This window comes from Colletotrichum paranaense, assembly GCF_030867605.1.
Source record: "Colletotrichum paranaense strain IMI 384185 chromosome Unknown Scaffold_6.1, whole genome shotgun sequence".
Lineage (NCBI taxonomy): Eukaryota > Fungi > Ascomycota > Sordariomycetes > Glomerellales > Glomerellaceae > Colletotrichum > Colletotrichum paranaense.
In genome coordinates, this window is record NW_026848964.1 from 1211433 (window position 1) to 1235548 (window position 24116).

General features: G+C 53.7%; 8 protein-coding genes across 8 annotated transcripts; 6 read left to right on the forward strand and 2 right to left on the reverse strand.

Moving 5' to 3' along the window:
- Positions 1-740: 740 nt before the first annotated feature.
- Positions 741-2316, forward strand: CPAR01_08043 (uncharacterized protein; the record flags this gene model as incomplete). The annotated part of the gene is made up of 3 exons (XM_060492312.1): positions 741-1496; positions 1581-1972; positions 2049-2316. The coding sequence occupies 3 exons, from the start codon at positions 741-743 to the stop codon at positions 2314-2316; spliced, it is 1416 nt and encodes a 471-aa protein (XP_060348682.1).
- A 367-nt stretch (positions 2317-2683) lies between these two features.
- Positions 2684-5530, forward strand: CPAR01_08044 (ATP-dependent DNA helicase PIF1; the record flags this gene model as incomplete). Its single annotated transcript, XM_060492313.1, has 7 exons — positions 2684-2924; positions 2999-3027; positions 3077-3702; positions 3759-4382; positions 4447-4765; positions 4861-5056; positions 5139-5530. The coding sequence occupies 7 exons, from the start codon at positions 2684-2686 to the stop codon at positions 5528-5530; spliced, it is 2427 nt and encodes an 808-aa protein (XP_060348683.1).
- Positions 5531-7069: 1539 nt separating this feature from the next.
- CPAR01_08045 (uncharacterized protein) lies at positions 7070-7985 on the forward strand (the record flags this gene model as incomplete). The annotated part of the gene is made up of 3 exons (XM_060492314.1): positions 7070-7213; positions 7307-7652; positions 7723-7985. The coding sequence occupies 3 exons, from the start codon at positions 7070-7072 to the stop codon at positions 7983-7985; spliced, it is 753 nt and encodes a 250-aa protein (XP_060348684.1).
- Positions 7986-8052: 67 nt separating this feature from the next.
- On the reverse strand, positions 8053-12501 carry CPAR01_08046 (uncharacterized protein; the record flags this gene model as incomplete). The annotated part of the gene is made up of 3 exons (XM_060492315.1): positions 8053-11649; positions 11799-11861; positions 11938-12501. The coding sequence occupies 3 exons, from the start codon at positions 12499-12501 to the stop codon at positions 8053-8055; spliced, it is 4224 nt and encodes a 1407-aa protein (XP_060348685.1).
- A 574-nt stretch (positions 12502-13075) lies between these two features.
- CPAR01_08047 (uncharacterized protein) lies at positions 13076-13519 on the forward strand (the record flags this gene model as incomplete). Its single annotated transcript, XM_060492316.1, has 1 exon — positions 13076-13519. The coding sequence occupies one exon, from the start codon at positions 13076-13078 to the stop codon at positions 13517-13519; it is 444 nt and encodes a 147-aa protein (XP_060348686.1).
- Positions 13520-14196: 677 nt separating this feature from the next.
- CPAR01_08048 (uncharacterized protein) lies at positions 14197-16187 on the forward strand (the record flags this gene model as incomplete). The annotated part of the gene is made up of 7 exons (XM_060492317.1): positions 14197-14350; positions 14419-14503; positions 14569-14753; positions 14836-15188; positions 15259-15519; positions 15603-15797; positions 15867-16187. The coding sequence occupies 7 exons, from the start codon at positions 14197-14199 to the stop codon at positions 16185-16187; spliced, it is 1554 nt and encodes a 517-aa protein (XP_060348687.1).
- Positions 16188-16706: 519 nt separating this feature from the next.
- CPAR01_08049 (cytochrome P450) lies at positions 16707-18570 on the reverse strand (the record flags this gene model as incomplete). The annotated part of the gene is made up of 2 exons (XM_060492318.1): positions 16707-17417; positions 17479-18570. The coding sequence occupies 2 exons, from the start codon at positions 18568-18570 to the stop codon at positions 16707-16709; spliced, it is 1803 nt and encodes a 600-aa protein (XP_060348688.1).
- Positions 18571-21374: 2804 nt separating this feature from the next.
- On the forward strand, positions 21375-24101 carry CPAR01_08050 (beta-glucuronidase; the record flags this gene model as incomplete). The annotated part of the gene is made up of 4 exons (XM_060492319.1): positions 21375-23186; positions 23257-23338; positions 23377-23972; positions 24021-24101. The coding sequence occupies 4 exons, from the start codon at positions 21375-21377 to the stop codon at positions 24099-24101; spliced, it is 2571 nt and encodes an 856-aa protein (XP_060348689.1).
- Between the last annotated feature and the right edge of the window lie 15 nt (positions 24102-24116).

Consider the following 24116-nt stretch of genomic DNA (forward strand, 5'->3'; position numbering starts at 1 on the left):
TCCCCGGCGTGGCTGCATAGCATTCTCGCCCCGTCCCAACGAGAGCCTGCAGGTCGGGTACGCTGCATGTCAGCTCGTGTATGCGCGTCTCAGCCCATGAGATTTCGCTTATGTAAAAGTCATTACTGTTGTAAAAGAACGCTCTGGAATACAATGTAGTGATTATTTGAGAGTGTCAGTTGAAGCGTGGCGATATTTTGCAATAAAAGGTAATATGTAGGTACTGGTGATTTTCTGTGTGAGGTTGATGTTATCATCGGCTCAGCATAGAGGTTTAATAGTGAAACTGCTTGAATTATTATTGCCTGAGTCCAGGATTAAGTAGAGACAACTTATACTTCTGAACTCCTTTGATTCACACTCAATCGGAAACTAGTGATTGAGCATATCTCCGTTGTTTTCACATCCCATCTGAGGGACCTGATCAAGGCATCTTAAGCACATATCATTTCTGAAGTTCAACATAACTGTTCCATCGTAATTCTACTTGGGGCAACTGGTATGTTTTCCAGACTGCGGCAGGCTGTATCGATCTACAGTGCATAGCCTCAGCTCAAGCGCCAATGGCCTCTTCACTGCAGCCCAACAACTCCTAGGCTGCTCATCAGGCTGACTGATAGATAGTTGACACTCAGGCGGAATTTCCGCGTACATAAAAAAACACTCGAGAATCCTTCATATCGCAACGATTGAAAGACTACTCAATCGTGGTGCACAACTAGTACCGATCTTTGATAAAAATGAGTTCACCAAGTCCGCTGATTCCACCTCCACCAGCTGCTTACGTGTCGAGCAAGCATGCCGGTAGAGCTAACGATGAAGAAAGCGGGAGTCACACCGTCAGCGATCGAATTCATAGTCAACCCTCACCGTCGCATAATATCCTCAGTGCGGACGCGAGCTCCATCATGTCCTTGTCATCCCGCCCTTCGATCTCTCTCCGCCATCAAGCCGTCTCACTAGATGTATTAGGACACAAGATTGTCACCCAGCTCTCAGGGCTCCAGCGCCAGCACTTAGGGAACATAACAGACCAGGTTGGCGACGAGCTTCCATTTTTCGAAATTCGTCCAGACACCGTAGGTGCACCAGGCCCCATCGAACCCCGACGACCTCCTACAGGACCCTCTGGCTATCCACCAAGGACAACCGAGGCACCAAAGGATCCTCCTGTAACATTTTCTTCTTCAGCAACCGAAAACCCTATCACTTGCGAGAAAAGAGCCGGTAGGCGTATCGTCAGGAGGAAGGCCAGTCCGCCAGATCCAGTTGTCCAACGAAGGGAAGAGATATGCGACGTACTAGAACCGCTGTTCTCCAGTGCCCCGTTCGTCTTGGTCTGCGAGGGCAAAGAACAGGATGCTGTCATCTCCACCATCAAACTAGGAGATACATTAAATTCGATCAGCTTATGGGATAAATTGTCTGGAGTCGCGCGGCAGGTAACTCGGCGGTGGAAACGATTGCTTGGCCCTGTGAGGCTTGAGCTGGTAAATGTAAGTGGATCTCTTATGTTCTCGGACATAGAACCTCAAGATCCAAATTATAATCCAGATAGTTGCTGACCCTGAAGTTCGAAGCTGAGAATCGTAGGCCGGCATAGTTCCAGGTCGGATGCATTCCGGGGACAGTTCCAGATCGTCAGCATTGCTGAAAGAATTGAGGCTCTCCAAAAGTTGATCAGCAACGACAAATATGACATGACCGAACCATCGAATCCCGACGACAGCGAGTTTTGCTGCTACCATAACCTGAGAATGGATACAGTCCATCATGGCAGCGAGATTCACGAGGCATGGGGAGAAGACCTCACATCATCCAAACTCAGCAGTTGCTGCGTTGAAATCCATGTGGATAGGTTGAAAGAGCTTTCAAAGCTCAAGCTGGCTTCAGTCTGGGACATGCTCCTGGTCTATCCAAAGCTAGCCGTGGGGAACGATGTGCTTTACGATAGATGGATTTATTCTTCAAAGTGAGCAGGTCTCCAGTGTCTTTGCTGTCGAGTGATGAAAGGCCTCACTTGAGGTACTTACTAATAACGTTTCTAGAGACATCATACCACCTGTTGAAACTGCCGTGATTCGTGCAGTGGCAGACATTGAGTTTGTCGGCTTCCGAATCGTGGAATGGCCCTATACCAGCTTTGGCACGCCATCTGTGATACTTCTAGTCGGGAGCACTGTGGTTTTTGGTCTCCTTGTTATCGTTTCCCAAGCCGTGTATCGAGACTGGGGTGTTGCTTATACAGCGGGTGCCTTTTATGTAGCTTTGGCTGGGGTATTGACAACCTGGATTGCTTGGACATCGACTGCCTAGGCGATGCAATGCTGCCGCCTTAATTACCAATTGCTCATGATAGTCACATTTCGTGAGGGTGAATACTGATATGTGGGCTCGAAAAGTTCCTAGGAACCTAGCCTACCTATTGTCGATGAGTCGTCAAGGAATAAAAAAACGCCTCTAAAGAAGTCTTGGATAATCTCGAAAAAGCAAAGATTTGGGGGAAATGAACTGCGTTATGGAGGCCCGACGGCCAATGCGCGACCAGAAATGGCTGACATAAGCCGTGATGTGGAGCCTCCGAAACCTTCCCCTAGCTTCCGGCACTTCCCTCCTTTTATCGCGTACTTCAATCTCATGATGAGCTTCGAGGACGACCATCATACCGCCGACACTTACAGTCATGGCCAAGCCGGCCCGGAATCAGCTGGTCGGGAACCCCCGACCTGCATCCGAGCAGGCGTTGCAGGCCGCGAAGAACTACATCAACGACTCGCGCAATCCGGTCGTGCTCGAGAGAGGACACGCCCCGAAATACTACGTGGTCTACTACCTGCGCGGACCCGGGGCGCACGGCAGGAAATATGGCATCTTCACGGATTGGAACGATACCAAGAAACAGACTGAAGGATGCGAGAACAAAAGTACGCGCAGGAATTTGGCTGTGTACTCCGTCATCCGTCAACCCCACCACGCTAACACGCGGCAATCAATCCAGACACTACCGCTTCGAGCTTCAACGTGGCTGTGAGTGAAGACCTTCTCATTTGTGAACTAGGAGACTGACATACATTAGATGGACCTTCTCATCTCTGGGCTTGCTCTCGAGATCGACGCTGGCTCTTTGATGAATTATTCCCCGGCACATCAAACTAGGTCTACCGTACCCTCGCCTGCACCCGCCGCGGCGCCTTCTCCAGTCAAGCGGCCCCGGGAGGAGCAGGAGGAGCACGATCAGGAGCCTTCGGGTGTTTTTTATCCTGACGTCCATCGATCCAAAGCCGTCAAACGCGAAGCAAACCATCAATGTGGTTCACGCGAGTCGCCTATCAAGATTGAGGATGATGACGATGTGGTCATCAAAGAGGAGAAGGATGATGCTCGCGAGGCCGTGATCAAAAAGGAGGAGGATGATTCCGCTCAGGCAGCAATCAAAAGGGAGGAGGATGGTTTCCATGAGGCCGCGATCAAACGGGAGAGGGGTTTTGACGAAGAGGAAGAAGTAATGAGGGAATCGGAGGGGTTTTTCCCTCTCAAGGGCTACTCAGATCAAACGAACGAGTATATCAAACGCGAGAATGATCGCCCTGAAGGCGAGAAAGACCCGGCAGTCGCAAAGGCGGCCCCGGAATTTCCCCTATGCCCTGAACAGCAGCACGCCCTAGATCTGGCCATGCAAGGTCACAGCCTCTTCATCACGGGGTAGGTCCATCAATCCTAAAGGAGGAGGAAAACTAAGTCACGACTGACCCTCTCAGATCTGGCGGCTGCGGCAAATCGGTCCTGGTGAAGGCCCTCAACAAGGCCCTAAGCGCCCAAGAAAAGATCGTCTACCTCGTCGCGCCTACGGGCCAGGCCGCCACTAATATCGATGGCAGGACAACGTTTTCCTACGCTGGATGGAACGTCAGTGACCCGAAGGAGACATTCAGGACTCTTGTCAAAAAGTCGCGTTACCTTTCGGTGTTTAACCGCATCGAGAGCACCGACGTCCTCATCATCGACGAGATCAGCATGGTCGAGGGCGAATTCTTGAACCGGCTCTCTGACGTTCTCGGAATGCTCCGACGGGAGAGGTTCGCCACAGGCAGGGGCATTATCTGCAGAAAACAGACCGCGGATTCGGTGAGGCGACCGTTCGGCGGCATCCAGGTCATCGCGGTCGGGGACTTCTGCCAGCTATCCCCCGTGCAACCGTTCGAGTACTGCACTGAGGAGGTGGCATACGACCCGGACCACCAAACTTCAACGGCGTGTGGAAAGTTGGTTTTCGACAAGGAACGCAATCTGCACTTTTGTCCTCGAGACAGAGAGCACCCTACATTTCCAGATGCTCAAAAATGGGCCTTCAACTCGCGGACCTGGGCAGATTGTAATTTTCAGTGAGTATCATGATCCGTTGGATGGTCGGATTGAGGACGCAGACCTGACATCCTCGGCGAATAGATACATCCATCTAACCAAGATCCATCGGCAAAGCGATGAGAAATTCATAATGATGCTCCAGAAAATCCGCCTGGGTCACACAACCGACGCCGATCTCAACGTCCTGCTGCAACCTCGCGAAGTCAGGAATGGTATAGCCCTGTTCGGCCGCAGGCAGAAAGCCAAGGACTACAACAACCTGGAGCTCGGCAAGCTTCCCAGCCGCCCAGAACAGTTTGATGCCCTGGACCACCCGAAAAAACTCGGCGAAGACCGAAAGAACCGATTCGATAAGCAGCTGGAACTCAAAGCTGGCATGCCGGTTGTGCTGCTGGCTAACGTGAGTTCTCCCCTCTCCCCTCTCCCCTCTCGCCGCGCTATCGCACACCCTGTTCCAAGGTTACCTAGAGTAACGCGCTAGTGAAAAACTCGCAGCTCGACGTCGAGAATGGTTTGTGCAACGGCAGCCAGGGCAAGCTCGTCCGCTTCATACGGAAGTTAGACGAATGCAACAAGCCCAAGATGCCCGAAAAGGGGAACTACAAAGGGGACACCTACGGCTTTCAGATCGCATGCGCGAGATACGAACAGATGACCAACTACATTAATGGTCCCTCGGGTGCCAAGGGTTGTGAGTTCTCCCGTGTCCCGGGTCAATCAAAGAGTTGTAGCCACGAACCGCTAACCTTCGTCCCTCTTTCTCCGCTGCACAGTCCCTGTAATCATATTCGCAAACGGCCAAAATCGCGTCATCCTCCCCTACTGCGACATGAACGACATCGAAACAGAGGTCATTCCCACCGAAAACGGGTACAAAAAGGTCCTGAAGTCATACTCGGCGCGCACACAGATCCCTCTAGTCCCGGGCTGGGCCATGACCATTCACAAGAGCCAAAGCCTGTCGCTCGACCGTGTCAGCGTTAACCTCCAGAACGTCTGGGATGGAAGGCAGACCTATGTGGCCCTGAGCCGCGCGCGATCTCTCAGCGGTCTCAAGGTCATCGGAAACAAGTTAACGATGAGGAGTACACTGCCGCTGGACCCCGAGGTGAGCAGATTCATGATGGAGGCGGAGCGCCGGGCGGCAGCGGCCGCGGCAGACTAGGCGAATGATTAGCCACTCCTTTGAAAGGCACGGGCGGTGTGAGATAGGTTTTGAACATCGCTGGGGGATGAGAGCGGAGGAAGTAAGATCAAATCCCGGCTCTTTTGGAGCTGAGTTAGCTGTTGAAGGGATAGAGAGAGAGAGAGCGTTTGAACCGCTTGACAGGTTCTTTGTCTTCTAGGTTTGGTAGCGATGCTTTCTGTTGGCGTAGGGAGGCTTTGTCATATTCTGTAGGATACCAGCTAAACAGCCGAGGCGGGTGGCTCGACGGCAACGAGGGCATTAGCGATATAAGCGGGAGTTATCTCGGCGTTGTAGTCAATACTGTCGTGCCCTCAACCGATGCGAGGCTGATTGATGATGGCCGCGTCCCCTCGAACGTAGGAACACTTAAAAAGCCTGGGAAGCCCGTAGCAGAGGATGACATAAGGTAAGTAAGCTGCTGACCTATCCCTCAGTCTGGAAAACACTTACCTAGAAAGCTAGCTGGGGAGACAATCTTCACTTTCTCCCTATCTTGAGGATACCCGTAGTGGTCACCATAGCTTGTTGCAATACACTTACGTGAATAATAACACTCTCTTCAAGATAGGAGTCATGACCTCGTTTAGTTAAGAGGAAATTAGCCGGCGTACTTTCGTTTCTGGAGCGTCGCATCATCTGCACAGGCAACCAACACAGACGCAACACGTTCCCTATAGTTAGTAGGCAACGAATCGGCTTTGCGCGAGCGTACGAAAAGCAACTGCAGCGGCGATGCGGGTGCCTCAAATTTCTGGCCGGTAGTAGTCATAGCTAAGGTAGGTAGCCTTGCCTTGTTTCCTCTCAAACGGCCAGCCTGCTTGATCACCCCCTCTTCCTCACTGATCTAGGTGACACGAAGGGGAAGGGACGTGGACGAATGGCATTCAAGAAATCATTGAGTAACACACCATAAGACCCATGCGCACGCAGCTCGTTTGTCGTTCAAGACAACCGGTGAGGCACAGTGTTGCCCCGATGGTCGCCCGGGTAGCCGGGCTCTGCTCTCTGGTTCCGTCATTATCCGGGCTGATGCATATCGTCAGACAGCCTTGTTTTCTCATTCTTTAGGATGTTGTCTCTCTTGGAGTCTGTACTCAGGAAACTTACCAAGCGTTGGGCTTCAGGTGGTACAGAGAAGAGTACGCCAGCTTTGGTCGGATTAAATGGTCTCGTAGAGCATTTTTTGGAGACTGAAGAGTTTCACCGGAAGATGAACAGAAAGCAAACTCCCGCGCCCGCAACATCCCGTCCTCGTACAGCCTAGAGATAGTGCTCTCGCAAACTGTCTATAGACACAGTCCAACCTAACGACCTGGCGCGTTCATTCTAATGAGATTCTTTCGCACTGTCCGACCGGGCAAAGTAGCGGTGCGGTCTCTCTCCCGATCCCACCCCTTGAGAGCCCCAAGTCGCAGTCCATTTCGGCCTACTTTAATACCAAGGGGCCTCCTCGTGGCGGTTCAGAATCGGACCAGGTCGTTACGATATGTCAGCACTATGGCGACTCGACCAGCTATGATGGACGATACCGTTACCAACACCGCGCTGACCAGCACTCCCACCACGGCCACCACGCCGGCTGCTCTGACAGAGCTCTTCGAAAAGGCCGAGGCCGGCTTCCCGCCGCGATTCCGCGAGCATGGATGGTACTTGACCGTCGTATGAAGACCTTTCGCTTCAACTAACTCCAGTCCAAATCGTCACTGAGTGGGATTCTATCGGAAGACCAAGACTGACAGGCTGCTCATCTAGATCGCCTCGCTCATCGGTTCAGGCCAACAGAAGCTTGCTGGGAGTCTCTACACACATCTGGTGGCCCAGCCCCAGTACCAGACACCCACTGAGCGCCAAGCCCTCATCCGCCGCCTGCGCGAGGCCATGGTCAAGTGCATCATCATTAATGGCATCCCCGTCGTCATCGAGGCCGTCACATCAGTCTCGGAGGTCGAGAGGCCCGAGGACACGGATCAGTCCTGCTCGCGCGAGGACTGGCAGATCGGGCCCGAGACGTCGAAGCGCGCCGCGGCTGTGCTCAAGGTGCTGTATAAGAGCGAGGTGGGCGCCCCCGTCGAGGTGCTACATGCCCACAAGGATATCCGTGAGTTCATCCCTTGAAGCCCATATCCATATTGTCTGGGTGTTCGAGTTTCTAACACTGCGCTTACCAGCATGGATATCGGTCAACGTGTCCTATGGCCTTTTCCTCTCGGACCATCGCATCCTCGATGTACAGGAGACGGAGCTCGTCGTGACCCCCGCGATTATGACACAGAATCTTCAAGACCCGACGTACTGGCATCTAAGGGCCTGCCTACGTGTAGGTATGGAGCCGGAGGAGGTCGAGGCCATCCATAAGGTCATCGAGCTGGTAGCAGCCTATGGGGGGAAGACGCTGGACGTAAAGCGCGTCAAGGACGTGACGGATGCGTGAAGTGAAGTTGAATGGAACGAAATAACACCTTTTCTATTAAGCTTACTTCTCCAGATCAAGATCCCCCTCACACGAGCCTCTCTTTAAACTCCGCCAGTGTCTGGTGAAAGTGCTTGAATGACCACATCCCTCTATTCCATTCCAGCTCGTAGACCGCCGCAGCCTCGACAAACTTGCGCTCTGCCCTAGTCATCAATTCATGAATACTTCGTCTCTCCTCTTGGCCACCCCCAAATAGGGCCGTCGCTTCGTCGATCTCGATGATGATCAGCGACAGCTCCGCAAGGCTCCGGGCAGGTCGCGGCTTCTCCGACGCCGTCTTTTCCAGCAGCGCGATCATCCAGGCCTTCGCTTCTTTGAAGCGCCGTTGCGCCCGGAGAGCTTGAGAGTATACCTCTGCGAGCTCGTAGTCACTAAAGGTAAACTCCAGTTTGCCGCCTTCAAGCATGTTCATCCGTACCGCCAGCCCCTTCATAACCTGAGCTTCGGCTTCGGCCGGCCGTCTCTGCGCCAGGCGAGATCTAGCCATGAGCTGGTGCCACACGCGAAGCAAAAAGTGATTTTGGCCGATGCCTCTCTGCAGCTCGCGTGCGCATCCTTCGAGCACGGCCGCGGCTTCGCCCGGCAAGCCCCGGTCGATCTTGATGGCGCCGAGAACCAACTGTTTACGAGCCAGCATTGCGCCCGAGTCGTCGAGTGAGTCATCTAAGTACTTATATATTTGCTCGGCGCGGTCGTAGTCTCCTAAGCGGAAAAAGCAGGGGGCACAGGTCTGTGCCAGGGACGAGGCGTACATCTTGTCCAACCGCGAGCGCTGGTGAAATGTGGCGAGATAGCGAGCGCAGTGGTCGCTGCACTCCCTCCGCCGCCCCATGCTCATGAGCCGAAAGGCGCGGCGCACCGCCAGCAACCCGTCGGGGATCCGCCAGTCCGCGTGCTCGCTGTGGGCGGCGACAAGGTTGAAGAAGCGGTCGGCGCGATACAGCGTGCCGTGGTCGAGTGAGACGGGAACCCAGGCGTCAAGGGCGATCATGCAGGCACCGATCTTATTAAGCTCCGTGTCGCTGAGAAGCTCCGGCGTATCATAGAGATTTTCGAGGCAGATACAGAGATAGGGATATAATGCCTCACCCTCAGCGAAGCGCGACGCGTCGTAGGCGTTGACGATGGCACGTATGACGAGAAAGATGGCTGCGCGGCCGCTCTTGATCCTGTCCGCGCTCGACTGCCGCTCCCTGAGCCAGTAGTGGACGAGCGGATGAGTTGACATAGTCTTCTGGTCCACGAGCGAGAAGGACGCAAGAGTGCCGATGGCCTCGACTACCTGCAGATGTGGGACCATAAGTTCCGGTGGCACTTGGCCGACAAGCCGATCGTAGTCGGCCGGCGTCTGGACGAAATCGACAAAGTCTCGTAGGAGGAGCCGTTGTTGGAGCTCCGGCCCGCGGATCTGAGCGAGTTCGCACATGAGCGCGAACGGGGCACCGTCCGAGTAGAAGAAGGCCGCTAGGTCGAGGAGGCGCGCGGCGACGGGGTTCCTGGTGGCCACTGCGTGGAATGAGATCTCCCAAGTGGTGAAGACGGTCTGCTCGTACGACCAGACGGCGCGCGGTGGCTTATGCCGAAGTAGCTGGTCGTGGCTCACGCGGTAGAGATCCATGTACTCGGCAAAGTCGATGGATTGTCCCGTGATGTAGGCGCCGGCCTGATCGAGGGCCAGCGGGAGGTATCCCAACTTGTGAGCGACATGGCGCGCAGCTTCTTCTTCATCGTCTCCGCGACGGCCAGAGCAATTCTTGAGAAGGGTTACGGCCTCTTCCTCTTCCATCATGCCGACCTCGACCTGGTGGCCTAGTCGGCGGGCCTCCTTGCGGCGGCTCGTGATGAGAATATGGCCCCACGGCACGCGGGGAAAAAACCGCGAGACGTCAAGATTGTCTAGATCGTCGACATTGTCAAAGACTAGGAGCCACCGACGCGACTCCTGCTCTTCCTCGCGCGAAAGCCACTGCAGAAGCGCGAGCGCCATGAGTGGCATGTCCTGCTGCCCGCGGTCTTCGTGAGACGTGGTGATCTTGGGAACGAGCCCCAGCGTCTTGGTCAGCTGTGTGAGCGACTTGATGACCTCCTGCTCGTCTACAGCAAAGACCCAGAGGACTGTAGCGTAGCGGCCGGCGTTGTAGGCATCGTAAGCGAATGCCGTGGCGATCTGGGTCTTGCCTACGCCCCCGAGGCCCGTCAGCACGAGGCGCTTCTGTTGCGTGGCGTAGTGGCCATCCTCAGAGAAGAAGTTCTCCATCTCGGCTATGATCTTCTCACGGCCGGTGAAATGGGGGTTAGAGCTGACAGGTACCTCAAAAGAGACGTTGGAGGGGGTCGCCGTCTCTGTTGCCGGAGCGGGAACGGGAGGATAAGTAAGTGATAGGGGAGGAGGCAAGGAGGAGGCTTTGGGGACTGCGGCCAGCTCTTTATCAAGCGGACTTTCCGACACGTTTTGCGCTTCAGGTTCATACCGAAAAGCCTGGCACTTGGATGTCGCCTCTCTTGGGCACTTCAGCGCGTCATCCCAGACATGGTGTACTTGACGCTCTAGTGCCTGCGCGTCTGGCCTCTCTCGCGGGTCAACACGCAAGATCCGCGTGACATGACCGGCCCAGCAGTTAGCCCAGACGGGCGACGTAGCCGTGGCACATTGTTCGTCAAGCCACTGCAGCACCTGAGGCCGTACCGTGTGACTCGACAGCGACGTACTGGTGCTGGTGCTGTTGCTGTTGCTGTTGCTTGGCGAGTGAAAATTGCCGTCCCGGATGTTGTTGAAGACTTGCCTCCGCGCCGCGAGGAAGCCCTCGACGTTTCGCGGCCCGCCAAGGGCAAAGGCCAGAACTTCGGCGAAGATGCAGCCGAACGACCAGATATCGGCGGACCGGCCGACACGCCCCACAAATGCGGCCGTGCCTGTGCCCGTGTCTGTACCGCCGCTCCGGGCGCTTTCCGCAAGGTACGGGACCCAGAACTCGGGCACCTCCGGAGCCTGGTACTGGCCTCGCCCACGCCGCGCGTTGGTGTTAAAGGTCCCCTGGCTATAATAGGAATTATGATGGTCATCCGCCGCGCGGCCCTGGCTTTCCTCGTTCTTGAGTACGGAAATGCCAAAATCGCACAGCTTCCAGCGGCCCACGGCGCCGTCACCACCGAATATGATGATGTTGTTGGGCTTGAGGTCCATGTGTGCGCACCGCACCCACATTTCGCCGCTCTCCGAAGACGCGGGAAAGCCTGAGTGAAGGAACAGTAGGGCGCCAGCGAGCTTGACGCACTGGTGTAGTAGTGCTCGGGCGAGCTCGGAGTTGCCCCAGCCATGGGCGTGGGCGTGCGGGAACCGCTCTTTGAAGTCGTACGACCTTACTGCGTCACCATCGCCGTGCTGCCCGCCGTGTAGAAACTGACCTAAGTCACCGAGCTCGGCACGAGGGAAGAAGATCAAGAGCCTCGAGGAGGAGAAGCCCCCGCTGCTCCCATGTTCGACGACAGCGTTACAGAGTGAGATGCTATGGTCTCCGGCCTTACCCTGGCGGATGAGGCGCATGTTATCCGCCTCGGCGAGGCCATCGTCATGGTTGTGGAAAGACTTTACGGCGACGACGAGAGGTTGTCGTTGATGTTCCTTGTACGTTCGTGATGTCAGTGATAACGTGACGATGTTTTGATGACCTTGATTCCCGTATAGTGGCATAGATGGAGATTGTTCATAGTACAATCTGAAGCGTTTGAAGCACAAGGTTGGAGAAGTTTGGATGTAGTTAAAGTACATACCGGCACCCAGCTTCGAGGGCTAGGATCTTCATCTACGACGTATTCAGGCGCTAGCTTGAAGAACTTTGCAAGAAATGACATGTTAGCGTGCATTAAATCCGATGGAAAAACAGGCAAGGCCCGTCATAAAGGTGCTTACTTTCACATCGCCGTATCCGCCATGCTCCTGTCCTGGGTCGCATTCCATGAACGGAATCCGCGTCAGCGAGTTCGGAATGACTTGTATTGCCGGCGCCGCTTGCGGGTTCAGGATGATCGTCGCCGGAGTAAATAGGTATTGCTCTTCCCACCTAGCTGTTTTACCTCGCGATAGACCCAGTGCTTCGAGATCTGCTTCACTATACGGCATCTCCGTGTCTCGGTACCGGGGTGTTGTGTCATCACCATCTTTGAAGAGTAGGTTGGAGATGTGCGCGTAGAACGAGGGCGGAACCTCGATGTAGGCCAGGAAGGTGACGAACAAGAGTGAATGTTTCCAGATGGAACTCAACTGTTGCGTTTCAAGGTTGAACAGGACATCTCCTAAGTTACCCTGGTGTTCCCAGAGCTTGCGAACCCTGGAAGCGAGGAAAAAGGGGCGGTGGAAGGGCGAGTCTAGGTCGGGCTTCGGACGGACCTGAATTGCAGGCAGTCCGTCGCACATCCGGAGGAGCTGCCGTTCCCTCCGCGCCCTTTTCTGTAAGGCATCTGTGTTGTTTTCCATTTTCCCTGGGTTATCGAGACGCAACGTTGTCTGAACCAGGTCGTGAGTTGGAGACACTCTGAGAGGAGATATAGAGGCTCCCTAGCACTCAACTATGGACTAGGAACGCCTCTACACATTGCTGACTGTCTGTTGGGCTGAACCGACTCGCCACCTCAGCTCTCCTCTCTTTGCGAGGCAACCTAGGGCGAAGTGGAGGGAGGCATCGAACAGCGCATCAGCTTCCAGCCTTCCGGCCTCCACGTTGGTCCACCACCTACCATGCAATGACATTGACTCGCGGCGCTGTTTCTTGTGTCTACTGACCTCTCGAGTCTTCGGCCAGCCTCTCAAATGTCGTACAACATCCCTCCACCATTACAAAAGGCCAATATTGTAAGTGAGCCTCTCCTTCGTGATTGCACGGTACGCACGATGAGGCTCCTCCTTTATCCTCTGCTCCGTCCCATCCCATCAGCATCCTTCTTCTACCTCCCATCGCATGGATCACGGCAACAGAGTCGGCGAAGTGAATCCGTGCCACGCTCGACCATGGACCTAGTGCGCAACGTCCTACCTCAGAGACTATCACGATATGTCACTCTCGGCTCCGAGCTTCTGGTCCTACTCCAGGAGAGATATGGAGACCATATTGACTTTTGCATCGCAGTCCGTGTTCCTCCTCCTCATCTTGCTCACCTCTTCTAGGGAGAAAACAGTAATCCAACTGTTCGAACAGCACGAGAACGACCGCTGGTACTTTGACTGCCCAGAGCAACTTCAAGAGGTGAGGAATACCTTGGGCTTCCCCCTTCCTATCGTTGGTATGCTGGCTGACGTGTGTCGATTCTGGACAGAACGAGCTAAGGCATGTCTCGCCGCAACGGCAGATGCCGATACCGAGCCGATACTAACAGTTGCAAACAGAGAGATCGTCACTCAGATTGCTGACCGGCGCGATGCTGCTCGGGAGGCTGCAAGGAGAGAACGGAGGCGGAGAGAGCGGCGGAAAGGAGGCGGCACCTCCAGCCGAAGATAAGCGCTTGTCGGGCGTTGTGTATCCAATGTGGCACCCATCACCGCAGCCTCATGAAGTGAGCGAATTAAATTGGGAGGCGAAGTAAAGAGGGTGTGGGCAAGGGTAATCGGGTGACGGTGAAATGCATGTCAGGCATGTTTCCTCCCTCCCTCGGATAAAGGGGACACGGGGGCTTGTTATCTCTCTGTGTAACTCTCTGTGTTACCACACTTCGGAGGCTGATATCGTCACACAAGAGGTTCAGTCGCTTTCTACTCTCCTGTTCCCGTCTCGTTCCGTCCGTTTCCCACCGAGAAATCCTCCTATTTGCGTTTTAATGTTTCCCGGTGAAAGTTGTCAGAACTTGAACTTTGGGGAATGGAAGCTGCTCGCATCTGCTTTTTCTTCCGCGCAAACTACTTCAATAATCAACCCACCCCAACTCCGGTCCGTCTAGCTTGCCGGCTGCATGGCATGAAAAGGCAGATCAGGCTGTGAGAACCGGGCCGAGCCGCAAACGCTTCTGCCACAGCCGCGGGCATACCACAGGGCAAATTATCGACCAGCCTTGCCCTGCTCTGCTCCATGCCTCATGCGCATCATCGCGAGTGGTTTCCATATGACGGTCTGGAGTCCTCTTGGATCCCTCCACGGACTGACTGATCTCGCTTCAAGAACTTGAAAGCTTCACGGGCACGATGAGCGGCTGGGATCAATACTTTGCGCATCAGCAGAGTGGCTTCAATCTCGCTGGGCTCCGCAACCAATTGGATGATCTGGCAGTGACGGCGTTTGCCTCCAAAGACTCGGAGACGCTCTTTGATGTACTGGATATTGACAACAACAACGACAGTATGCTTCATTATCACCCCTCCTCGACGCATGTGTGGAATAAACATTGGTTGACAGCAAGGGTATAGACAAATTCCACGCAAGCATCGTCAAGGAAGAAGATGGCCTCAGTCACGTTCTCGACACTGCGCCCACCGCGGGCATACGTATAATGTTTGTCACCTCTGGACCAGAATTGCTTTCATCGGGCTTCGGGCTAATCTTCGTCGGTGATCTAGCTCCATATCGTCGGCCAGAACCATCAACCCGCTCCGGATCACCTCGTCAATAGCCGGCAAACTATTCGATAGGTATAAAGTGCGTGCTGAGTTCCTACGAGTGCTCCTGTCCTTTGGCGACGAGCCTCACCAGTCCGAGGCCGGCAGCGCCAACAGCAGCTTTGTGCCTCAGGGCGACGACGCATGTAAGGCTTTCCCCGCACCCTTTATAACTTCCCTTCCTGTCTCTTGAGAGAAATTCATTCTGAGAACTCCTGGTAACTTTAGACACGCTACTCTACAAGCTCAATTTCGTGGAGCGGAACGACCGATCCGGTCCCGACGCGTGGTCCTTCCGGCATGTTGGTGTCTACCACCAGCACACGCCCGGCTTCGACCTCTTCATACTACTGCACTGTCAGCCCGCTAGTGAGCTGGCGGAGACGCTCCGGGATCTCGTCGAGGAGGAGGAAGAGACGGAGTGCTCAGAGGAGCTCGACGACAAGAGCACTCCGACGGTCAACGTCTTCAAGCGAGACCTTTCCTCGCAGCCGGCGATGCTGCACCATTATATCCTATCCTGCTACCTCGACAACTGGCGGGCATACCTCCGCCATCTAGGTGACAGATTCTCTAAAGTGGTACGTGGAGCGAAGAGTTTCGGTAGTTTCCCTGATGAGACTGACACTTCTAACCTGTCTACCTGTGAAGCTCAATACAGCTATGGTACCTCATGCCAAGATGGACCACAACGTCTGGGTGACCTTCAAGAGCGTACGTGAGCTGAGAAATACCAATGATCTCGCCCTCTTCGCCAGCGCCTGCTGCCAGAGCAATCTTGAGGTCACAGGCTGCATCATCTCTACCGGGAAGTTCCTGGCCGCCGAATTCCGGTCCATGGAGACCATGCTACGCGGATACATCGACAGCTCCGCTGTGCTTCGTCAAAGAGTGGATAACACGGTTGAGCTAGTTAGTATCCTCTTCCTCTGTCAGATTACCTAGCGTACTGCAAGTTAGAAAGTGCCTGACGTTCTCTTCCTTGACTCATTTAGGCATCGTATACGCTCTCGCTGCATAATCAGCAAGAGCTGCAGCTCCTCACCCGCGAGATGAAGACACACATTAAGAACACGGGCGATGTAACGCTCAAGCTAAAGGACCTGACTGAGAACACGGTGGACGACAGTGCCATCGTACGTATCATCACCATCATTTCTGCCATCTATCTTCCGGGCAGTTTCGTCGGCGTAAGTGTGGCCCAAAACATACGTACAGTTGGGTTGATTAAGTATGCTCATACATGCCTCCACTTGCAGTCATTATTCGGAAGCAACTACTTTTCCTTCAACGAGAAGACCCGCAAGATTGCCATCGCGAGGGATTTCTGGGTTTTCGTCCTCGTCTGGCTCATTTTCACGGTCTTTACGGTGGCTGCTTACTTCTGCACGTACATACGGAAGAAAAAGAAGAAGGCGACGAGGGCCCTGAAAGATCTCGGAGATGACGTCGATGAAGACCAGGGTAACTACAACAAACCTTCTCCTCTTTCTCCTCCTTCCGCCAGGCAACATGCCGTCGAAAGTAGGCCCCCATCATCGCCATCCCGCCGCTTTCCCATCACTCGAAAGCGCGGCTGATGAGGCCGGTCAACTCCATCAAAGGGGAATCAAGCATGATGTGTGACCCTGGGTATGTAAGAGCACGAAACTGTGACCCTTGGTAAGGTAATTGATGCATTGGCTTCGGTGGAGCGGCTACTCTGAGTACCAGATGGTTTAGAGAGAGGAGGGGGGTGAAGGCCGCGGGGGTCTCCATCACTTCAAAAAAGTATTTATCTGAGAGGAAAAGAGGGCAGAAGGGAGGGGAAGAGGCAAGGTGGCTATCTGATACAACTAGTTCGCAGAAGAATCTCAATACTAGTACTTACTTTACTGCAATATGCTTATCAAGTGATGCACTTGAGCAGATTTATCTTCCTGCCATCTAACAAGTTGTTGCTCAATGTCTTCTAGACATCACTAGCCAGAAGTTCCAGCAACAAGAAGTTGAGAAGGGCCCCTTGATAGCTTGGGGTCGTTCGTCTTCCTTGATAAGGCGCCTGCAAAGAAAAAAAAATGTCTTGAAGATTTCAATCACTTTGATAAAGAGTCCTCCTTCTATTTGTTTCCAGGTGCTAGTAGACGCACGTAACAGTCCTTTGGCTTGTATGTCAGGCCCTCCCTGGCACCATAGCCAGACAATTCTCTTGGGCACGGAAGAAGCTGGAAGTTCCACACAATCTGCGCCAAAATGATCCTCAATTCCAAGTACGCCAGCCTCCTTCCAAAGCAGCCGCGAGTACCCAGACCAAAGGCGAGCTGGGGTCCTGCCTGCTGATCAAATTCGAGCCCGCCGGGGACACTGGATGACTCGACGAGCCAACGCTCTGGCTTGAACTGCCCGATATCGTCGTCATCCCAAGCCCGGGCTTTGGCACTCCGGCTGCTCTGGCTGCGATTTGACTCTTCGACGTTGAATGCCGGTCTCATCATGCTGTGGCCCTTGTTCAGACACATTACTACTGTGCCCTTGGGGATGTGGTGTCCCAGCAGCTCGGTGTCGCAGGTTGCTTCGCGGTCGACGAGCGGGGTAGCCCCGCCGCATCGGAGGATCTCTTCCACGGCGGCATCAAGATACGGGACTTTCGTAGTGTTTCCTGCGAGTTCCTTGACGGTCGGACTGCGTTGCTCGGCGACGGCATCGGGGAAGGTGCCTCGGAGCGCTTCGCGCAAGTCGGTCTGCTTCTGAGGGTTGTCTGCGAGGAGTTTGATACCCCAACACATGGTGGTGCTGGTTGTATCGTGTCCTGCGACAACTACGCCAAAGATCTGGCATAGATGTTAGCACAATTTCGAGCTGTAGTTTTCCGGTGAAACGTCTGGCACTTACTTCATCAACCATGATCTCGGAAAAAAAGTCCGGAGCTCTTCCCTCACTCTCTGCCAGCTTCTTTTCCCGGAGCACTACCAGCTCAACAGCGGACAGAACCTTAGACTCTTCATCGCCGACCTCCTGCAGCCTCTTCAGAGCCTTATAGATCTCTTCTCGCACATACGTTCTCTTGACGTGGAAGATGCGACGTAATGAGGGAAGTCTCTCGACGAACCACCACTTGAGTCTCGGGATCGGTGAGCCTTGGAGGTACTCAATCGAGTTCGCTACACCGAGCGTCGCTTGAATCTTCTCGTCACACTCTTCCGTTGGAAATTCCAACGCCTCGTCGCTGCTGAGACCTGAACCCCGTAAACGCCTGATATCCTCCGCACCAAGCCCCTTGACGAGGTCCGCTGTCGGGCGCAACGCGCTGCTGGGGAAGCTACCGCCAAATGTAAACGTCATGACGGCGTCCAGAGAACCGTAGTAGATATCCAGCTCCGCAGAGAACGGGCGTCCCTCTGCAATGCGCGCCTTATCATTCCACAACTGGATCAATCTCGAGACCCCGGCATAAACCGTCGGCGCTGCGACTTCGTTGAGGAACTGCGGCGACATGAGGTCCTGGAGGAGCCTGCGGTGCCTCTTCCACTCGTCGCCGGTCTTGAGGTGGATGTGGTGGTTGCGTCCCGCGCCCTCCAAGAGGTCGGCATCGAGGGACGACCGATCAAAGTCCTTTCGTCGCATCAATATGTCTTGGGCTTCACGGAAGTCGGAGAGGATCAACAACGGCTTGCCGAGGGGACGGACGAAGACTTGAAAGAGTGGCGATTTGAATTTCTCCGCCTGCTCGTTGACCCAAGCGTTGAACTCGCCAGTGCGTTTGATTCCTTCGAGGACGGACGGGATGTCTCCCAACAAGCGCTTCGTCGCTTCGACATTGTAGGGGATTCCGGCGATCGGCTTGGGTAGAGCCCAGTTGTATAAGACATACAATACAAGACCTGCTACGGCAAAGATGGCAAAATTCGATGTGGATAAGGATAATCCTATTACAGTAGCACGTTGGTCGCCCAATGTGCGCTCCGGAAGCGCGGTGTCTAACATCGTGATGGGGGTGGACGGTTGTAGTAACGCTGGCCCAGCGAAACAGGTGTAATGACGTAGGCCCTCCGTCTTGACATCCGGATAAGCTTGAATGGTTCAGCCGGCGTGACAACCTTTATAGAATCAAAGCTTCCGTGCAAGGAAGATAGCAATAGCGGGTTCGGGATGGAATTTTGGCCGTTATCTGGTGGGAGTGTGGGTGTTCTCCGAACTGCAAAGTGCGTTCTGAAGCCCCCTCCACGATGAACTCCAGGTGCCTGGACCGCCGTAGATAGCCCACGGATCACCGATTGCGGCAGCTTACTCCACCATGGCAGAAGGGCAAATAATTAAAGTGTCATCAGGTTGGGCCCCTGGCGAGCGTCTTTCCCGACACGGCAATCGACTCGCGGGCGGGTTGGGCGACGGGTCGAGGGGATTCTATGCCAGGTAAGGATGATCCCCGAACGAATCATCGCGGTCCCCTGTAGGGCTTCCACTGATAGTCTGACACAAGCTCTTCTCTTCTCCAGTTGACGGGGCTCAGGGCTAGAAAGCATGCTGAGCGTGAGCCTCTGCCTCGGGATCTTAGGCGTGGTCTTAGCGTGCTGTGGCGTGCCCACGTTCCTTTTACAATTCGGGTTGTCAGGGCTAGCAGCAAGTGACAAGTCTTTGTCTGAACACAGATCGTTCGAGAGGCGTCGTGCCTATGGCTACTTACAGACATGAGGCTGAAATGCTGGGAAGAAAGCAGCTCGCAGCATTCTTTGGCATTGTTTAGTTGGACCAAAGTGGGTGATGGCCTGGCATGGATGCTTGAGTAAACCCAAGCGATTCACATTGAAATTTCTACCTCCTGGGGGCTGTGAAGCGAGAGACATTTGCGGCCCCATGTCGACTCATCGAGTCGAAAGCTTTAGCGATGCCAGCTGCTCCACTAGATGGATGTCTTAGATCGTCTGTGTACTACGTATCAATGAATTGACGAACAAGAAAAAGCAAAGTAGCGGTCAATCAAAAACCAGGTGAGATATGATCGATGATTAAGTACGACTGGGATTCCAGGAGTTGTCTCAAGTTTTCAACTTTAATCTGCACAGATGCTCGAGATGCGGCACAGCTGCTTGCGAGAGACAAAAGAGTCGAGAAAACACAGAAATGTCATCAGCCACAACCAAAAAAATATAAAAGCGAAGTCCTTGGTGGATTTTAACCACTGCAACTCCCCGAGGTGGGCTCGAACCACCAACCTCCAGATTAACAGTCTGACGCGCTAGCCAATTGTGCCATCGGGGATAAGCTCGAAATGAGCTGAAAGGATCTTGTTGACGTCAGCTGCGAAAGAGCAGCACTATCAAAGTCACTTGCTATTTTGGTAGGTGTTTGGTGGGTTTGGACCGTTGAAGTGGGCCAGTTTCGTGTCTGGCGACTAGGGCACGAGGGCTACGAGCATTGGCGTTTCATGAAAAGTAGAGTAGGGAACCATTCGATGGTTGGGAATTGGATGGGAATTGGAGTAGTTGATGGTCTCGAAACTTGAGTTCATTTCAGCATGCTTAAAGAGCAGTAACACTTGACGTCTGGGATGGACGGGGATGGCAAGTTGTTGGTCATGCGGAGTTGGTTCGGACGATAAGATATCAGATACTATGTCAGTTGTCATGTTTGCTCTTCTTCTAGAGAGTATGGTCTTCTTTTTGGCGGTAACTTTGCAAAATTTTGATAACCTTTTGACCATATACAGAAGGACAATCAAAGCGCGACAGATTCCCTGTCGCTACCTAGCTCCGGGGTCACTGTTCTGTGTTGTGGAGAGCCGATGAGAGAGACTGCTACTTCAACAGTCCGGCACGAGCCAAGCAGTTTACGCCGCAAACTTGAACAGCTCAAGAGCTCTCACTGTTGACTCTCATAGGACCCTTCTTCTCTACCTTACTTGTGCGTTCAGGGTGGGGTATAAGGAAACATCTGACACGAGTTCCTGAAGTTTGAGTTGAATGTCAAAGTCGGTTTCTCAACATATTGAGGTGTGTTTGGACACCATGTCGGAGACTCCCAGCAAGACCAACACCCTCAATTCCGCGCCGAAACTAAATGTACATATACTGCTTTCTCAGCTCAATCGGCTTTACAGAACTGCGAAAATCAGAGCCTAACGTCCTTGCGGTTATATATGGATTGAACAAGTCTCAATCAAGGTGGTTCTATGTAGAAGCTACGACAGTCTACTCAAGGAACACGGAATCCCCGACTGCATCTCAGTGCCCTAAATGGTCCCCGCATGTCCCCTGGTAGCTTTAGGCCGCCAAGGCCTGTCCCCCACACTCCCGGGGACCCCGCAAGTCAAGACGATGGCATTCCAACAATGCCCATCAACAATGCCTGGACAGGACCTTGCTAGTTCTTGTGGTAGCAACTTGGGTGTGTATGTCCGAACTCACCCTTGAGCTGACGTGTGGCTTGCCGAATGATACAACATTGAGGGGAAACGGTCGGTTACTGAAGGCTACTACCGAACGGAGTGAAATAGTACACAACCTTGAATTGGCGAACTGCAACACGAAGATGGCTGGCATAAATCCTCTTCCATGAGAGCTTGATCCCCAGAGCAACTTACGCATTTTACGGAATCTGCGGAGTATCGAACGTGCGCATAAGTGGTTGTTGGAGGCATCGGTCGGCTTCCGGCAATCTCAACCGCCGACACTTCGGAAAAGCCGAAAGACGACGCCGCATTACGCCTGGCTCTCGGCTTACTTATGATAGCATTCACCCAACATTCTATTCATGACCCAAAAAGCCAAGTAACATCATCAATAAGAAAGATGCTCAAACCACAGGCCAATTCAACCAGAGATGTCGTTTCTTTGGACGGCATCTGGAACTTTGCAATTGCATCATCACCCGACATTGAAGCAGACGCACCATGGTCTAAGCTCATCTCGCCAAAGCTTCAAGTGCCCGTACCCGCCAGCTACAACGACATCTTTGCAGATGAAAAGATTCGCAGTCACGTTGGATGGGTGTACTATCAGCGTCAAGTCACAGTACCTCGCGGCTGGTCGCCTGAGAATCAGAGATATTTCTTGCGATTTGACGCAGCAACCCATCGCGGCCGTGTCTACGTAAATGACAAGCTAGTCGCCGACCATGTTGGCGGATACACCCCTTTCGAAGCAGACATCACTAGCATCATCAAACCCGGTGAGAGATTCCGCTTGACTGTGGCCGTGAGTAACGAGCTGAGCTGGGAGACGATTCCTCCCGGCAAAATCCAGACCCTTGCCAACGGCAAGCGGAAGCAGAACTATCAGCATGATTTCTTCAACTATTCCGGGCTAGCACGGTCGGTGTATTTGTGTTCGAAGCCGGCGGTATCCATCATCGACATCACCGTCGTAACGGACATCTTTGAGTCGAGAGCAGGCAAAGTTCAATACAAGGTTGAGACTTCGCATCCGGTGGAGGATGACAAAGTCAAGATCTCTGTTCTTGACGAGGAGGGGTTGACCGTGGCTCAGGCAAATGGGACAAAAGATGAGCTGACGATCAACTCGGCGCATCTGTGGCAACCCGGCGCGGCGTATCTGTACCAACTCCGTGTGGAGATACTATCAGACTCCGACAAAGATGAGGTTCTCGATACCTACGAACTTCCCTTCGGCATCCGCACAATCTCGGTCAAGGGAAATCAGTTCCTCATCAACGGCAAGCCCTTTTACTTCACCGGCTTCGGCAAGCATGAAGACTCGCCAATCCGCGGCAAGGGCTTCGATCCGGCCTACATGATTCACGATTTCCATCTCATGCGCTGGATGGGAGCCAACTCGTTCCGGACAGCTCACTACCCCTACGCCGAAGAGGTCCTCGACTACGCCGACCGACACGGAATCGTCGTCATCAACGAGACTCCGGCGGTGGGTATCAACCTCGGCATCATTGCTGGCGTCTTTGGACTCAAGGCGCCTCCCACTTTTGCCCCCGATGCGTGCAACGAGAAGACGCAGGCGGCGCATGACCAGGCTATCAGAGAGCTTGTGGCGCGAGACAAGAACCATCCGTCGGTGGTGATGTGGACAGTTACCAACGAGCCTGCGTCGGCGGAGCCCGGTGCAAGGGAGTATCTCGAGCCGCTAGTCTCATTGACGCGCGAGCTGGACCCGACGAGACCGGTCTGCTTCGCGAACATGGGGTTCGCTACGTTCGAGAAGGACCTCGTGACAGACTTGTTCGACGTCATCTGCCTGAACCGCTACTACGGATGGTACTCTCAGACAGGCGATCTAGAAGAGGCGGAGCAGGTATTGGAGAAGGACCTGCTTGGATGGCAGGCCAAGTATGGTAAGCCCATGATCATGACAGAGTACGGCGCCGAAGCTGTGGCGGGGCTACACGCCGTATGTGACGTCCCCTGGAGCGAGGAGTACCAAGGCAAGTTTCTCGAAATGTTCCACCGAGTATTTGATCGTGTTGAGACCGTTGTTGGAGAGCACGTTTGGAACTTTGCGGATTTCCAGACGACATCGAGTATCACTCGGGTGGATGGAAACAAGAAGGGCGTTTTCACACGGGACAGAAAGCCAAAGGGGTCTGTACAGGTTTTGAAAGCACGATGGACAGCTAAGCAAGCGGAAGATGTATGATCCGGTTTACGGAAAGAATAAAGATACTCAGAAACTACTCAGATGCTCTCATAATGACTGGAAGAGTGTACGGGCAGCTAATATACCCGATGGTCCGTTCCAAGTCCGCTGCGGTGCTGCCTCCGTCGGCCCCACACGGAGCCGAGGTACAAACTCACGGCCGGGGATGACTAACCGTTAATAGGGGCAGCCGAGGCACCCCGCATCTTATCCCAAGCCCAAGACTACAAGAACAGTTCAACTCAAGTTCATGAGAGGGCTGTAATTGACTGGTTTTACATTTCTACGCTGGCATTATTCCAATTGCAAAACTTTACCGTGAACATGGCACGCCTTCCGTACCCCGATGTCAACGGAACTCCCCTCAACATCTCCAAGCTTCTCGCACATAGCCCAGCCACTGTCAACCATTGGTCAAAAATCGCAGGCGCTCACTTCAAAGATCTTGAGTTATCCTCCAAGAACCGGGAGTTAGTCATTCTTCTCAGTACAGCAAAGTTCCGGTCCACCTACGAGTGGACGCATCACAGCACAGTCTCCGCCAAGGAGGGTGTCACTGACGCCCAGCGCGAAGTGATTGCTCAGGCTGGAAGACAGAAGGGATACTTCTCTTCTCAAGGGAAACTAGAAGCTCTTGCAGAATTGTTCACGTCAAAGGAAAAAGCCCTCCTATTGTTTATCGAGGCCGTTATTGACGGGCCAGAGGTTGCGGATGAGCTATGGACGAAAGCCAAGACTGAGTTTTCTGACCGAGAAGTCGTGGAAATGATTACTCTGCAGGTCAGTTTCCCTGTAGAAGTCCCTAAGTCTGAGTGCTAACGCAGTCAGGGTTTCTACTACACCTTTTCACGCCTCACAACCGTCTTGAATGTAGAATTGGAGCCCTTCGCCAAGCCATCTAAGCTTTGAGAGAGGCGTCTCAGT